At 39.0% G+C, this 17,011-nt stretch overlaps 1 protein-coding gene across 3 annotated transcripts in view; it reads right to left on the reverse strand.

Annotated features, from left to right (window-relative positions):
* Window positions 1-522: 522 nt before the first annotated feature.
* CDH6 (cadherin 6) overlaps window positions 523-17,011 on the reverse strand; it is a 128,944-nt gene continuing 112,455 nt past the window's right edge. For all 3 annotated transcript variants that reach the window (XM_047874490.1, XM_047874500.1, XM_047874482.1), the window contains 5 exons: window positions 15,311-15,447; window positions 12,683-12,804; window positions 11,515-11,632; window positions 11,132-11,383; window positions 523-6,014 (listed from right to left, as the gene is read on the reverse strand). In XM_047874490.1, coding sequence (XP_047730446.1) covers window positions 5,524-6,014; window positions 11,132-11,383; window positions 11,515-11,632; window positions 12,683-12,804; window positions 15,311-15,447 — 1,120 coding nt within the window. In that variant the 3' untranslated portion in view covers window positions 523-5,523. The remainder of the gene's footprint in view (window positions 6,015-11,131; window positions 11,384-11,514; window positions 11,633-12,682; window positions 12,805-15,310; window positions 15,448-17,011) is intronic.

A 17,011-nucleotide genomic window follows, 5' to 3' on the forward strand; every position in this document is an offset into this window, starting at 1 on the left:
AAAAAAACAGTTTATTAAGTAATATCATATAAATAACTTGTTACAAAAATTGATTTGCAAAAGGCATATTTACTCTTTGTGAGAAATCACTTTTTAAATTGCATTCTTTTCAAATGTATACGTCTAAGAAAACAAAGGAAAATAAAAGAAGCCATTTCAAGGAGCGTGTTTTTGCCATTTGACTACAACAAAAGGCGCGGCCACACTGAGCTGTAAGGTCATTGTCTTACCTCTCCTTCCAACACAGGAAACTTTCTCATGTAAACTGTGAAGTTATGAAAATATCCCCAGCTAGAAATGTGGATGAAAGCTGAGCAGGGGTTGTTTCCATCAGGTGTTCTCAGTGCCAGGGACCAATGATACTGAGAAAAGCCATCGACTGAGCATCCCAGCCAGCAAATCTTCAAGGGTGGCATCAGCTTCAATTTATACTTGGGAGTATTTTTAATTAAAAACAATCAATACCAAAAAGCTTTTATTTTCTGGATTTAAAATCACAAATCACAGTAGGAGAATGCCAAATCGCCTTAGCTTGGTACTACTGAGGACGCACGTAGTATTTATTATAAGGCCTATTCTTAGGCAGTTTACTTTCAAAGCAATGAAAATAATCACAAACAGAACAATACGGTGGTTTTGAAGCGTTCCTATGTTTCTTTCGAGCAGACAAGTTGGTTTGCTACACAGCATTCGCCCTGAATGTCTAGTAGTTCTATACATTTGATCCTTAATAAACACTAAACTAATAGATCATAGAAAACTAAAAGCTTATAGAAGGTGCCTCTAGACATATTTACATAAATAACACTGTCTCGCAAGAAAGACCAAGATCTCATTATAGCGGAATGCTTTTTCCACAACGCTGGGTCCATGCCTCATTTGTCAGATTAACCCCATTTGAAGAGAAATTTGAGTTTGTGGTCCATGGGTTTAAAAAAAAATGGAATTAAGCAACTTGTAAAAGCTCTTTTGAAATTAATCTAATAACCCAGTGGCTCTCAGGCTAAGTGCCTCGGTCCTGTCTGAAATACAGTGGGTAATAGGCTTTGTTTCCATTTGACCTCCTTTTGGCACTTTCATCTATCGGACTAACATTCCCCCCAAATTAAAAAATGAAAATGCATCATAAATAAGGTATTACAAAATGCGGAGTAGATTAAAGATTGTCTCAGTAATGCTTAAATTAAATTGACGATGCAGAGACCATAAACTTCTGGCTTTAAAAATGAGCTATTTCTTTATTAACTTTTAACAAGTGTGCGAGTCAATGTATTTCCTTTATAAGAGGGTATTCCTCTGCACACTGAATACGGTCAGGGTCTGATATTTTTTAGTAGAGAGAATTACCCCTTTAGAAAACTATTCCATAAAGATGCCAAAGGGAGATTAAAAATGCTGCAAACCTAATAGTCACTGAACTTTTAAGGAGACCATTCTGTAATTCTGTATTCTCTGGAAAAGAAAGCTGTTTGTTAGACTTGAGAAAATAGTTCATCTTCCTGAAGATCCATGTACTAAGTCTTAATCTTTCTCCTCTTATAACCTGATAAAGGAGGCTGGGTTTTAGTGTTAAATATAAATGCTTGGCTGTGTCAAGCATTGGCCCTGTCACAATTAAAAAAAAAAGACTTCATCTAGACAAAAACATAAAGAATAAAATTACTCTAAAATGATCCTTTTTAGAGGATACCTTTCAAAATAGTGGCGAATCATGACTTTCTAGAGCGTTCTTCCAAAGTAATTATATTGCTTCAAAACTAGAGAATAGGGTAAGATAATTTATTCGGTGGTTTGGTTCCTAGGGAAAATTAATTTAGGTGTGTCTGATTTAAATATTTAGTTTGGGCCCAAGAATCAACTCTGTTCTTCCCTTTCATCTATATACTTTTGTGGTCCTCAAGTTTATAGAATTGAGGAATTCTTAACTCATAGTTTATATATTATTATCTTCAGTGAAATACTGATTTCAAGGCAAAGCATCTGATGTAAGGTTCGCTTAGCAAATCAGGACATCTAATATTGACGTACTTAAAAATGAAAGTAATGGAAACATTCTAAAGTTAACTTGGATTCACAAAATTTGGATGCTTCCAAGATAGAGATTCAACTTTTAAGAAATTTTTGTACAACTTTTTGGAGCTGAAAATGAACACTAAGCCAATTTTTTTTTTAATGAGTTAAAATTGAATCACCAGGTTTTGTTCCATTTGAAAATGGAGTCAATTTGTATCTGAAACTCCTTTTATGCAACTGAACTATAAGGCTAAAAAGCTCTGTAAAAAAACGTTTATTCACTGTGCCTAGAATCCCTCACTTATGATTCCATGGAACCATCTCTTCCCCCATTTGATTTCATTTTTTATTTTGGGACAAATATTTAGGCCTTTCAGCAGAAAGTGGCCATGAAGTGATGGGGTTGTAAACTTACGCACAGCAGCTTAACATTTTAAAAATTCCAGCTTATTTTAGGGAACATCTTAGTGGTTTGAAGAAACTCTTCCCTTTGAATGGAGGGGAAAAACTTTTCAGAAGGGCCTCAATGTCCTTGAAGCAATCCATAAAAGTCATCTGCTTATAATGAATGAATTGTAGTTTCTCAGTGACCAAAGCAAATATTAAATTTTACCTCTTCCCATTTTCCTGCCATCTTTCTTGTCACTAACATCTACTATCAGGAAAGAGACTTTCTGAAAACTGAGCTGAAAACTAATTTTTTTTTCCTCCAGTAATCATTTATGTTCACTGGGATCCTTGACCCGGTATCCTGGTGGGAAGGAAGAGAGACACACACAGAATGATGGAAGTATGGCTCTCATTATTTCCATGACATCAGAGAGTATTAATTTTCAGAGAACACTTACAGGACCCTAGTACTAAAATATTCAGCTCTAGTCTTAAATTATCCAATTTCTTAGAGAGTCACTTCATCATCAGGTTTTATGGCAAGAGATTAAGCAGTTATTTCAATATTTAGTCATATTCACTTGTTCTTGGTTCACTGTACCGTCTTCAAGGTGGGATAATATACCTGCCAATTACATCTCAAACATTCCACTACAGAGCTACTTACTTTCACTTATGAGGAGAGAATAAACCTTACCGTTAAACATTGGAAGTTGCTAGCGTCAACCCTCAGACATTCCAATTAACCCAAAAGTTCAAAAGGAAGACTTCTGATGATAACTTTCTTTTTTACAGGACTATCTTTCTTGATACAATTTATTACATGACATGAAACATAAGGACAGAGAGCTCTTTAATTTTACAGTAAGTCATGTGATTAAGGTGGTATTCTATTGCTATGAATAACTAGTTCTTACTAATTAACTTTACTAAGCTATCTTTTTCAACACTTAACTGTGACTATGATATTCATTACAGTGAAACCCTCCCATAGTATTTTGTTTGCATTCCTCTGTGTGTGTGTGTGTGTGTGTGTGTGTGTGAAGAACTAGCAAAAGAAAACCCTGAAAACATGAAATACTTGTTAGTATACAGGGAAGTCCATTACAAAATAGGAAGCCATTCAGGAAACACAAGGAATAATATGGTTAAAAAACTTTTCACTCTAATTGGGTAACCCAAAAGACTACATTTCTCTTATTTTAAGGGTGCCGTCTTTACTTCCTGGGTAACACGCTTATTTAAAACTTAACTAAACAACAGTGTGTTCCAAATAGAAAGTATGTGCTAATATGACAGTATCTCCAAATGGAAATGACATTAAGATTATCTGTAGAAAATTAACATTAATTGAAAATAAATCCCTAAGACTAATAATTGAAGTCAGCATATTCTTAAGTACATAATATATATAGATATATAGATATATAGATATATACAGAGCCTGGGTTTTTTTTTTTTCTTTTCTAAGTTTTTGAAACAACAATGTTTTCATTACAGTACTTTGGAATTTTCTGATGACTGCACAATGTAAGATTCTAATGATACAAATCATTAGAACAGCCATATGAAATAAATGATTTGAACCTGCCAAAAGGATTAGTTCAGTTCAGTTGGGTCCTCTGGATAATAACTATGATGCTAATTGCATAATTAGAGAAATAATAGATTGGATGGATTGTACATTACTTTTCTGTTGTAGTTTGAGACCATTACTTTATCATTGGTTCAAAGACAAGGATGGCAGGGTTGCCATAGCAACGAAGTTAAAAACAATGGAAAAATATTAATGCTTTTGAATGTCAACTATCATTTTAATACCATCTTAAACACTCTCGTTGAAGGGAATCAAATTTTTCCCTTCGTAAGCGTCTTCCAAACATGTAATGTGTAGTTTTTCACTGTGATCTCAACAATATATCTATATCACATCATATAAATATATAGATGTTTCCAGATGTGAAGGACAAGTTATCAGGTTCAAGTGTGGCTGGCTCTCATTTCCCCATTAAACTCTGAGGGCAGGATTTGAGTTTTTCTAATCTACCTTTACTAATGTAACTTAATTGTGTACGAAGCATCAAGAATATGAATTGTACTTCACACGGCTATTTTCAAGTATATTAGAATAATACTGACAACAACTACAGACAAGGAGTTAAAATTTGTCTCAGAAAAGTTTCTTTGAGAATTTGAAACAATTAGACTTACTTGTGATTAGTTTACTGATACTGATGGTCGAAGTAATTTTAAGTGATCTGTAGTACATTTGGTGGCCCGAGCTTTAAATATGCTAAATATTTCCTTTGTTGACATCATTAGCTATTTTCCCTTTCTCTTTATACGGTGCAAGGGCAAACTTCTGTGTGTTTAATATATAAAAAAAATATGAGTTAGTGGCCAGGAATGAGATATCATTATGTTTTGTTTGTTTGTTTTTAATATTACCATTTGATTTGTTTCTAGTCCTAAAGAGGACCCAGAATCTTAAAACATTGGTGGATTTGATGCTTTGAATAGTCACTGGTGCCAGAAAAAGTTCTTGAAGAACACATAGGACAGGCAGATGCCATTTTAAATACTTTGGGACACACCCATAAAACACACCCAATATACACAGTCCATCATCTCCTTGCGAGCGGATATACCAGGACCAACCTCACAGTTGTTCCTCCCTCATTTCTTCCCACTAAAACTATATTTTTATCGTTAAAGCACAGTCCCTCATCTCGTTAGCGTGTGAAATGTACAGCCAGAGCAGTCAGCTGACCTGAGTCAATGGAGTGTGGTAGGGAGGCCGGGCCAGTGACACTGAACGTGTTCCCAACCCGCCCTAGGAGAGCAAGGGAAAATACCACTCCTGGTTCTCTCTTCCAGCACGGGGCCTGGGGGGCTGACCGACATGGATAACTGGATGCGCTAAAAAATAAACCTTTGCCTCTTGGAAGCTCATAAAAGTGTACTAGAAAAAAGTCCCTCGCGCTGGGTCCCCCCGGACTGCAGCCGTCGACGTCGGGAACGGGCACCACCGAGAAGCCTTCGCGGAGCAGTGGACACGGAGGCGGGCGTCGCCACTGCAGGTCCTTGGGCGGCGGACTGCGAGGTGACAAAGGCAACGCATTAGGAGTCTTTGTCACTGTCCACGCCTCCGTACATGTCTGCCAGCTTTTTGAACCGCGGGCCCCAGTCGCTCAGGTAGTCGTAGTCTTGGTCTCCATCCGTGGTCACCGAGTCCAGCGAGCTCAGCGACTCGGCCACCGAGCCGGTGCCCTCGTAGGCGTAGGTGGCCAAGGAGTCGTAGGGCGGCGCGGTGGGGTCCGTGTCGTTCTCCTTCAACCTTTGGTTAATGAAATCCCGGACGTCGGTGTTGTCTCGAGCGGCTGGAGTCCGTCGGGGCAGAAAAAGGGCCTCGGGCACGATGTCCCTGCGTAATTTGCTGTCCTCGATGGCTTCGGGGTTCCTCAGGGTGCCGATATCAAAGGCCTGGGTGTCCTCCTCTCCGCCACCCTCGTCGTTGTAACTGACAATGTTGTCTCTGATGTCCTCTTTGGAAATGATCAAAGGTTCTTTTTTCCGCTGCCGCCTCAAAGCTGCGAACAGCACCACCGTCACTGGAAGCAGAGACAAAGCAGAAGGGAAGGGGAAGTTAATTTGCCGCCCAATTAATGTCAGCAAGCAGCGCTGCGCTCCAACGTGAAGTTTCAAAACTTCTCCGGGAAACTGCAGACTCAACTTTTATTCCTTGAAGGTTGCGCTTGCTTCCACGCGTGATCAAACCGGGGACCCCCCAAAAGCGGAGGAGAATATTTGAAAGAAAGTTACAATTTAAGTAGAGGATAAAACACCTTCATATTTTTGTCAGTAGTTCCCTTTCGCTTTGAAACGGGGATCTAGTCTGAAGGTAAGGAAAAAATAAAATAATAATAATAATAAAAAGAAAAAGCTCAAACACAGCGAGAGCGCAGCAATCAGAGTGCAAATTATGCTGAACACCTGAAATGCTCTGAAACTGCTTATAAGCACAAGGCTGGCACCTTCGGGATGTGTTGAAGGGTTTGCATAACTACACGTCTAAAATAACTTTTGCGCTCTGCCTTCTTCTTCTTCTTCTTCTTCTTTTTTTTTTTTCCTCAGAGAAGCGTAAAATTGGTTTAAAACCCAAAGTAGACATGTGAATGTCTGCATACCTTTCTACATATAAGAAATATTATTACAGATAATACCTGGAGAGACCCAGATACAATTCAGAAAGCCATTCTGGACTTCAACACCAGCCGGTTTGAAAGGGGGCGGGTGATAAGACGCACACCAGCTTATTTCTGTTTGAGCTAAATAAAATAAACACATTTAAGAGGGAACTTAAAAAAAAAATCTTTCAAATTTAGTATTCTGTTAAGTGTGATGCCTGGAATGTTTGTCCTTTTGATTTTTCCTCTGAACTCCAATTAGAGGCAAAGCAAGAATTGTGTTTAAATAACTCCTGATGTTTCTTCGCAGTTGGCTACCTGTAGACAGACACATCTCCAAATGGACATATGGGTGGGAAAATAAAAACACAGCGACAGCTTAGAGAGAAAGCAGCCATCCAGGGCAGAAATTGCATTGTGAAACTGGGTTTGTCCAGGGCTGTTTACTGCAAGAAGTACTAGTAATGTGTTTTTATTTTCTCATCCATAACATGGTCCAGATTTTATGAGTCACAAAAATTGAATTACTGTAGTAAGAATTACAGAATAATGGCTTTTGGTGGATATGGATACCTACACACAGAATGATGGATACATGCATTCGCATGTCTCTATATATTAAAATTTCAGGTGTTAATAGCATTAATAATAATTGGTTATCTACTGAGAGCGTTCTATGTGCCAAACACTGTGCTAAGTGCTTTACATACTGAATCTCATTTGATCATCACAGCAGCCCTACAAAGTAAGTACCATCATTATAACCCCATTTTACACAGAGGAAGTTGAGGTTTAGAGATGTCACATGTACAAACAATTGAAATCCAGGTCAAACTAAAAAGCCAACACTCTTATTGATCACCATGCGTTAAAGCGTGCTTTGATTATAGACTTTTTCTGAAGGATATCCAGTGTTGCCATTTTCAAGCGTGCGATTGTGTAACTGTATACATTGTCGTTTGCTGCCAGACAGCGTCCTCCTGCCTCATTCATCCCAGCCATTCAGGGCGTTTTACTAACTATTTATGTAGTGCCTACTTTGTGCCAGCTATAGTTCTAGACACTATCAATGAAAAACATTGATCAAGAGCCCCGTCCTAATGAGGTGGGCAGAGGTGGCTGTGGTGGTGGATGGAGATCTTGAAAAACAAATAATGTGTCTAATAAATAAGGAAATCATTAGAAGGTGATATGTGCAGTGGAAACAATATTTGATCAGAGAAAGGAGGATGAGGAGCACTTCTGTGTATGATTGAGGGGCCGTGTGTTTAAGAGGAGTGACATTTGAGCAAAGATCTGGGGAATTAATTATCTGAGGAGCTGTCGGGTGAGGGGGACAGAGCTGGAAGAAAGGCTGGGGTGCAAAGGTGCCTAGAGTATTTGAGAAACAGCCTGGAGACGCTATGGCTGCACCTGAGGGGGCCCAGGAGAGGAGAGGAGGAGGGCACGGCCTGTCACGTGGAGCCTGGAGGCTTCTGTATATCTTCACTTTACCCTGAGGTGCGGGAGGGTGGAAAATTGCAGGGCATGCTCATAGTCTACGCTTTTTTCCGGATTCCCGTGTGACCAATGACAAGGGTTTGCAAAACAAAGGACTGTAACTGAGGATGGCCTCTGGGGTTAGAGAATAGAATCAAGACAACTGTCTTGGAAAGAATTAAACCTGTATGTACAATGGTTTGTGCCACCATTTAAGGCAAGATAGCAGGCATTTATCACTTTCTAATTCTTCCCCGGCTTAGGTTATCTGTATCTTTTATTTTAGTCCTATGCACACCCAGAAGTGTGATTGCCTGGAAGAGAGAGGGCACATTTGGTGAATCAGAGGCATTCATTCACTGCCTAATTCTCCTACAGCTACGACTGCCTGTACTTTTCTTCTTAGCCCAATGTACATCTGAACAGAAATTTTGGAAAGGAGATCTTTCTCAAAGCTAACTTTTATAAACTGAAGATGTGAGTTCTAAGCATGTGGAGCAAAAAAAATACATTCTGAGAAAGTAATAGCTTTCTTCCCAGTGACTGACCTCTTCCCTTTTCTCAATCCCCTGAGGCCAGAGGATAGTGGTGAGATTTTGAGTGGGGAATGCTTGGACCAACCTGTGTTCAAATCCCATCATAAACCTAGAAGGTAGCAAGGCACTTGAAATCAGCCTGCCTAGGCTCACTTAAATGATTTCACCTTTTTAAGTGTGTTTCCTTCTGTAAAAGAGAGGCACTAACACAGTGGCCAGTGCTGTCGTCAGGAATGAGTTAATAAATGTAACAGTTGTGCAGACTGTAAAGCACCACAGAGACACGAGATGTAGTAGTTGTTTTCAGTGTCGTTTTATTTTTTTATTTTTATTTTTTATGTTTATTTATTTTTGAGAGAGAGTGAGAGAGAGCAAGAGCACAGGAGAAGTACAGAGAGAGAGAGAGAGAGAGAGAGAGAGACAGACAGACAGACAGAGGATCCGAAGCAGGCTCTGTGCTGACAGCAGAGAGCCCGATGTGGGGCTTGAACTCACGAACCATGAGATCGTGACCTGAGCTGAAGTAGGAAGCTTAGCCGACTGAGCCACCCAGGTGCCCCTGTTGTTTTATTTTTGTAAATAAAATAAGAGATGCCACATGATCCACTTTATTGACTGTAGGTTTCCTCCTCTATCATTGTGGCTTCCCTTCTCTTACAAAACCTGAGGTTTGTTTCCACCTTCTTCAATGGTCTCGTTTTCAGTTCGGGCTCTTTCAGCCTGGAAATTACCTTACATTCTGTGAGCTCACAGAGAAAGTAGAGAGCAATGTGGAAGCCCTGAGGCTCAGGGGGAGAAGACCGGCGTTTTGTACTTTGTCCCACCACCTGTTAGCTGTGTGAGTCGGCTACATGACTGCACATCTTAGAGCCTCAGTACTCTAATTTGAGATGCAGATAAATACATACCAGATGGTTCTGAGGGTTAAATGAGAAAAACAGTTGTGAAGCCTCTTGCCCAGTGTATAGCCCATGGTGTTAGCCTAGGAAGGGTTAAATCCCATTTATTTCCTATCTTATTGGGTACAGAATTCCAAAGAGAATAGACCAGCTGTAGGAAGCACTGAAACAAGTTAGGAGTAATGAGGAGACAGTGAATTCTTTGGAGAAGGAAATGAAAAGGGAGAATAGAGGGAGTAGGTGAGGAAAAAAGTGGGGAGGAGAAAATGGGTAGATGATGAAGGTAAGGAGAAATCACTTCTATGAGATGAGAGTCAGCTCTCTTTCTACAGACCACAAAATGTCCATGGAATTCTCCCTGAGTACAGCCCTGCCAATTCAGCCCTTCTAAAAATAACTTTTTTTAATCAAAAAGAATATTCATATCCTTCTCTTCCAAAACAACTGTTATAGACTCACACCATTAGAAACACTGATTTGTCTTTGCATACTGTCAGCTTTTATTTATCCTCATATCTTAAAATACTTCCCCCAAATCTTCGTTGACAAAGAGAATCACAGCTCTGTAGTTAAGTTTCAAGACTTCTGTTATAATTAGCAAAATGATACGAAATGTGAAGTTCTTGAGCAGGGATCCCTAGGCATTCTCTTCTTGGAAAAATGTAGGTCTTTACTCTTTCTTCTTTCCTTCTCTCAAAGTCACCAAATTGTCAGGTTTTTTTTTGAAAAAGTACCCCCCCCCCTGCAATCCAGGTTGACACTTCTTCCCTTTCTTCCCTTTGTGTAGGGGAGCTTGCTTTGATTTTTGGAAGGACTGAGTTAACTAACATTTGATTTCTTAGTTCACAACAGGCAACGGTCTGTAAAGTGTTTTGAGCTCAACCTGTGAGCTTAATTCATTTGTTGGGGATGAAACTTTCATTTTGAATCATTGCTAAACCTTGATTTTCACCTTGATTGCATTCATTTCTTTTAGGTCCCAGATTTACTTCCTCGGTCATAGAAGTTATTTATTTTTGAGAGTCTGAGAAATAATAGACATTGTGTATGTGGCATTCGGGGAGCAATGCTAAGAAGGTAGTTATTTAAATGGGTAGATCAAAGCAAGTTGGCTGGGTTGAAGAAAATTTAATCACTTCTTTATTTCCCGTTTGAGAGAGAAAAAGTCATCACATTTCTCTTTCCACTTGCCCACTGATCTTTAAACTTTACCTTCATACAAAGGGCCATCATCACACCCTCCATACTGGGTGACTCTTACTCTTTACATTTTAACAGTGTTTGCCAGGTTAGATATTAAACAACAAATGAAATGAAAAGGGCCTATTTATATAGTGCCCTCAAATCCTGCCTGGGATTCATTCCCAGTCTGACAGACAAGAGATTTCTTTGGTGAATGATTCCCTGAGTAGGTAAAGACATAGGCAAGTTTCATATCTGTTCATTCGCCAAAGCTATGTTTAAACAAAAACTAGTTCATGGTTGAACAACACAGATTCTCAGCATGTAACTCTACTCACCTAGAGCGGGCTGTATGCCTTAATGGGGGAGGCGGATAAATCTAGAGTGTCACAGTAACAGTGTGTGCCTCTCATGGGGAGATAGGATGCAGGGAGAAGCAGTTTACCTAGTAGGGTCACGATGCACAGAAGGATGGCAATGAGAGCCCCTGTGCTCAGTCCCGTGGGGTGGACGAGGGCCTCCGCATGGCAGGACTGCATGTTCCCATGGTGGTCACATGCACAGACCCGGACAGTTACTGTCCCAGTGCTGCTTTGGACTGGGTAGTCGTTGTCTGAAATGACCACAGGCAGGAGATAGGTGCTCATCTCGTGTCTATTATAGCCATTTTTCCGAGTTAAGATTCCTGCTGTGTTATCTGGAACCGGAAAGCAAAGTCAATGTTAACGTGCATACCACATCATGGATTGCAACAATTGTGATGACAGCAGATAGATAGAGATAAAGATATAAATATATAGACAGAGAAAGTAACTTGGGCTCCTTTACCTTTGTTGTCTTGAATGGTAAAGTTTGAGCCACTGGTTGCTTCAGGGGCCAAAGAGAATGAGAATTGGTGCCCACTATAAGGGTCGTCTTTGTCAATGGCTCGTAGGGTCTGAATCAACTAAAATCAAAACCATAAAGCTGCTATAAAGTTTTGGTAACTCAAAAGCATTCCTTACAGTGTTGCAGTAAATTGCTTGACTAAATGATTTCTGATTTTAATTTAAAAACGATAGTCTCTAGAAAATTTACAGTGAGTCCACTCTATGCAATGAAATGATGGGTTGGAAATAGAGCCCAAAATAACACTTTGTTTTGGGGCTATCCTGGGCACTGTATGTAGGATGTTTAATAGCAAGCCTGGTCTCCTCCCACTACATACCAGTGACACCCTCCTCTTTGTGACAATCAAAAAATGTCCCCTGGGGGCAAAATCACTTGGGTTGGCAAACACTGCCCTAGAGTGATACAAAACTATAAAATATCACAGCGATCTACCACAGCATTTCAACTAAAAAACTTTGGGCACTCTGTACAACAGCCTGTTTAGAAATGCAGTCTTGACATATACATAAACCATCAACTTGCATAAAAACTAAAAAGAAAGTTTGTACATAAAACTCAACTTCAACTTCCTGCCCTAACATGTATTTTAACAGTGTACCGCTGTTTCGACAAACTGTAACATAATTTTATACCATTGGTAGAAAAGACCTATTTCAGGTGGGGACAAATGTGTAAAACAGGAAAACATGCACGAATGTGTATTACTTGTACAGATGGGCAATATAAGTAAGTGGAACTATGAATTATAGGCAATTGTAAAATATGTCGTAGTTACTGCTTTCCTCTCTGTACACATGGTAATTAAAAGTATCTGCTCACCAATTAAGATTTTTCAAATAAAGCTGTGACTAATCTATTTTAATGAAAACTCAGGACTGATTTGAATCCACATCAGTCTTTGAGAATGATGAACTTCCAGTTCTTAAAAACTGCTTGTTCTCTTATGCAAGTTAAACATTCATTCTGTTCTTATTTATAGTATTAATTTTGTTAGCATTTACTTCATACTTAATTCAAACCTGGCCCTCAGCTCTGTGTATCGTCTGAGTTATTAGAAGATCTAAATTAATCTGACTAAATTAATTTACTTTCTGATGAAACTCACCTGATCTGCTTTTGCCTTTTCACAGACAAAGGTTTCATAGAATTCAGCAAATTCCGGGGCATTGTCATTGACATCTAGAACTTTAATATATAGAGGGACTCGGCTGCTTTGCTTTGGATTATCTGCAACATGCCAAAAAGAAGGGAATAGGCATTTATATGTCGATTGTCAACCCCTTTTAGACAACAGTCACTCACTCCTTTCTCATTCATACACCGATTCCCCAAGGCTGCTCTGAGTACCACAAGGCACTGTGTACCAGCTTAGTCACAAAAAAGAATTAGTCACAAAAGAGAATGCTTCTGGAGTTGGATACACCTGCTGGAAATACCTAGGAGATAAAGCTACTTGTGTTGATATAGGGCAACTGTATAGCAACCCCCAGAATAACACAAAAATAAAGAAAAACTTTATCCAGGAAAGGCAGTTGAGAGGCAGATTTTAAGGGAAGCCAAAGAAGCAGGGAGATGGGAAAACATTTGGACAAAAGAAAGAGCCAGGGGGCTGGGGGCGGGGGGGGGGGGGGATCAAGGAAACCAGAGGATGTTTTCATCTTAGTTTTTGTGCTGAATAAGAGCTAGCCATAGTGCTTGGCATTTTGCTATATTATTTAATCCTTACAACCTTTTCTGTAAATACAGTTTTAGCCCCTATTGTATAGATGAGGAAACTGATGCACAGATATGTTAGGTAATTTGTCCATCTTCACAGAGATAATGAGTGAGAAATGGAGCCTTGATTTAAACTTGGGTCTGTCTGACTCCAAGCCCAGACCATTCACCTAGGATAGTGAGAGAGCCGCACCATGTTTGACAACCAGGGACAAGTGAAGTATCTGGGGTAGTGTGGAAGACAGATTCCTGGTCTAAGAATCAGGAGTTAGAACCTCTGAACTCAGCCCTCTTCATTCACTTCACTTATGTATCTGTTTGTTCGCTTCATAAATATTTAGTGACCATCTAATTTTTCATATGTGCCAGCCACTAGTTGGGGTGCTGGGACACATGGGGAACATCACAAAAATCCTGCATGCTAAGTTTTATTCTAATGGGGGCAGACAAACTGTGAAATGGTACATGCTATGGAGAAATTAAACAGGGAAAGGGATTGGAGAGAGATGGAGGTGATACTTTGCATGGGATAACCACTCAGTCTCATCTCATGAGATGCCATTTGTACAGAGACACAAATAAAAAGAATTAAGCTACATGAATATTTCCAGCTCTCCAGAGGGAGGGAACAGTAAATGCCAAGGCCCTGGAATGGGAGTGGGCTGGTTTCACATAAGCTCTGGGCTTCTGTTGCATCAAAGATAGTTAAGAAGTTTAGACAATAAGATTCTTAAGTTCCTTTGCAACTAAAATGTTTCCCACATTAGTCTTCCAAAGTTAGAATTGCCAAAGATGAAGTCTTAAAAGGTCTTTATCACTAGTAAGTACTTTCAAATATATCACAGAAACATTAAATCTTAAAAAAAAATTAGGCACAAAGCTTAAAATATGCATGAAATGACTACGTCAGTAAAAAATAAAATTTCATGATGTTATAAAAAGTGGTCCTTTTCAGTGCAAAAAATAATTTTGTAATTTTAAAGCTTTAAGTATGCTCTGCCATTGGTATCTGCATTAGTCCCTCCACATAAATTCTGAAGAGCGTATTCCTACCTAACAAATTTTTAATTAAGAGTTCTTAACATTATCACAAGGCAATGCTTCATTTTGCCCATATTGGTTATTTATTATTCTATTCAATATCCTTCAGCCATTTCAAATCTCATGAGTTACGTTGACAAAGAAAACTACTGTAATATACCACTAGACATGGAATATTTCACACTAGATACCCAACTGAGCTAAAAATGTTTGAACTTTTAAAATCAAAAACAAAAACTAAAAAATGAGCTATAATTTAGAAGCCTATTTTTAAACATTTAAATGTTATTTTAAAAATACTTTTTCCTTCATGTACTTAGGCCTACACATTGTGTTTACATTACACAATTTTCACTGTGTATAATCATTTTATTTGAAGCATTCATTTGGCATTATTTTTCTTTGCCTTTAATTTCATGGTGACTTCCATAAAATTCACTCTAAATATTTTATTGATTACTTGGTGGTTTGGATTGCTCACTTTGGTGTACAATGGAAAAGCTAAAATTTATATCTCTTACTTCTGTAATGATTTTGAAATAGAAATTCTGTAGAAAGCCAGGAGATAGATATCTGAGATATTTCTAAGTAATGCCTACAGTTTTTAATATACTTGATTCTCCTCCCCACCAATCCTAACCATGAGTTCATTTTTTCAGCTGCTTCTGTAATGTTCTGATTTATAAAGCTTTTTGGAATTGAATCCCATATGTACCAATTCAACCTCATCTGAGAGGTACATTCTCATGTTATTATTTCTGAACTACATAACATCCACAGTTGCCTCTGCATTTGTGAATGAATGAGCACATGCCTAGAAGAAACATCACTACAAATCATTACAGGGCTCTTTCCCTCAATAGGTATCGAATAGGATATCAGTACATGGTGACTAATTTCAGCGTTGCTTCACCAGCCCTTGCTGGGACACTCACTCCATCAATTGGGGACAGTTGCTCTGTGAGGTTAGACTTACTGATCTCTGTTGCTATTACTGTAATGTTGTGCCACAGCAATGTTTCTCGGTCAAGAAGTTTCGACGTAAAAATTGAACCATTTCCAGAATCAATGTTGAATATTCTGTCCATATCTGTGTGTCGATCAACAGAATACCTAAAAATGCGGAGCAGAATTTAGAATGGTGTTCTTTTCTTTTCTTTTTATCGAATGATAGTTGACACACACTGTTACATTAGTTTCAGGTATACAACATAATGATTTGGCAAGTCTATATGTTATGCTGTGCTCACCACAAGTGTACCATCTGTCCCCATACAATGCTAGAAAGGTCCTTGTTGTATTTGTTATTCTCACACCCTGCAACTATTCCAAGAATGTCTGTTACATGAATTTTTTCTACCTTGTAGCACATATCTGAATATCTATAACTTAATATTAAGTAAAACATTCTGGAAAATTAATTCTTTACAATTGAGATCCTAATGTAAACCCATTAGACAAGTTGCATGAGTTTGAAAATCAACAATGAAGTTTTTTTATATGTAATTTGTATCTAGTTTGTATATTAATACATTTTAACTCTAATCTTAGAACTTTAATGTATATGTGTGTGTTCATGTACATAAGTAGGGCTATTTGTCTAGTTTTCTATTATCCATTTTATTTTAAAATCATTATGTTGAAAGAAGCAAAAAATGGCTAGTGTGGCTGCAGTTAGTGAGGTAGGAAAGGGAGAAAGATGAAATTGGGGAGAGAATCAGAGGCTGGACTGCAGAAGAATGGGCTGGCCACGGCAAGGATTTGGGATTTGTCCTAAGAACAATGTGAATATACCAGTCGATTTTAATCCAAATCATGTTTAATAAAGATTGCTGGTTGAATTGAGGAGAATGGTTGGCTGGTGCTGTCCCAGCTGGTACAAGAGAAGAACAGGATTTGGGGAAGATCATAAGTTCCAGTTTTGATATTGAAGCTGAGATGCCCAAGGAAAGTTTGGGAAGCAAAAGAGCTAGATTGACAACTTAGACTTCCTGTTCAATTGTCTAGGAAGAGAAGGTCCAGTGAAGGGAGAAAAATATTAAGGACAGAATCACTTAAAAGATGATGGAAGGGGGCACTCGGGTGGCTCAGTCGGTTATGCGTCTGACTTCAGTTCAGGTCATGATCTCACAGTTTGTGGGTTCGAGCCCCGCATCCGGCTCTGTGCTGACAGCTCGGAGCCTGGAGCCTGCTTTGGATTCTGTGTCTTCCTCCCTCTCTCCCCCTTCCCCACTCATGCTCTGTCTCTCTCTCTCAAAAATAAATAAACATAAAAAAAAAAAAGATGATGGGAGAATGAAGACTCACAGTGCCCAGAACAGTGCCCAGAACAGTCCCAGAGCCGAGTAGGAACTTGATAACTATTTAAGGAGTTAAGAGAATTCAACGAAAACCAAGAGGTATCTTAGAAATTAAAGGACAGGGCTCCTGGGTGGCGCAGTCGGTTAAGCGTCCGACTTCAGCCAGGTCACGATCTCGCGGTCCGGGAGTTGGAGCCCCGCGTCAGGCTCTGGGCTGATGGCTCAGAGCCTGGAGCCTGTTTCCGATTCTGTGTCTCCCTCTGCCCCTCCCCGTTCATGCTCTGTCTCTCTCTGTCCCAAAAATAAATAAACGTTGAAAAAAAAATTTAAAAAAAAAGAAATTAAAGGACAGAGTTTTCTCAACACTGAAATTGACG

This window comes from Prionailurus viverrinus, chromosome A1 (assembly GCF_022837055.1).
Source record: "Prionailurus viverrinus isolate Anna chromosome A1, UM_Priviv_1.0, whole genome shotgun sequence".
In the NCBI taxonomy this organism is placed as follows: Eukaryota; Metazoa; Chordata; class Mammalia; order Carnivora; family Felidae; genus Prionailurus; species Prionailurus viverrinus.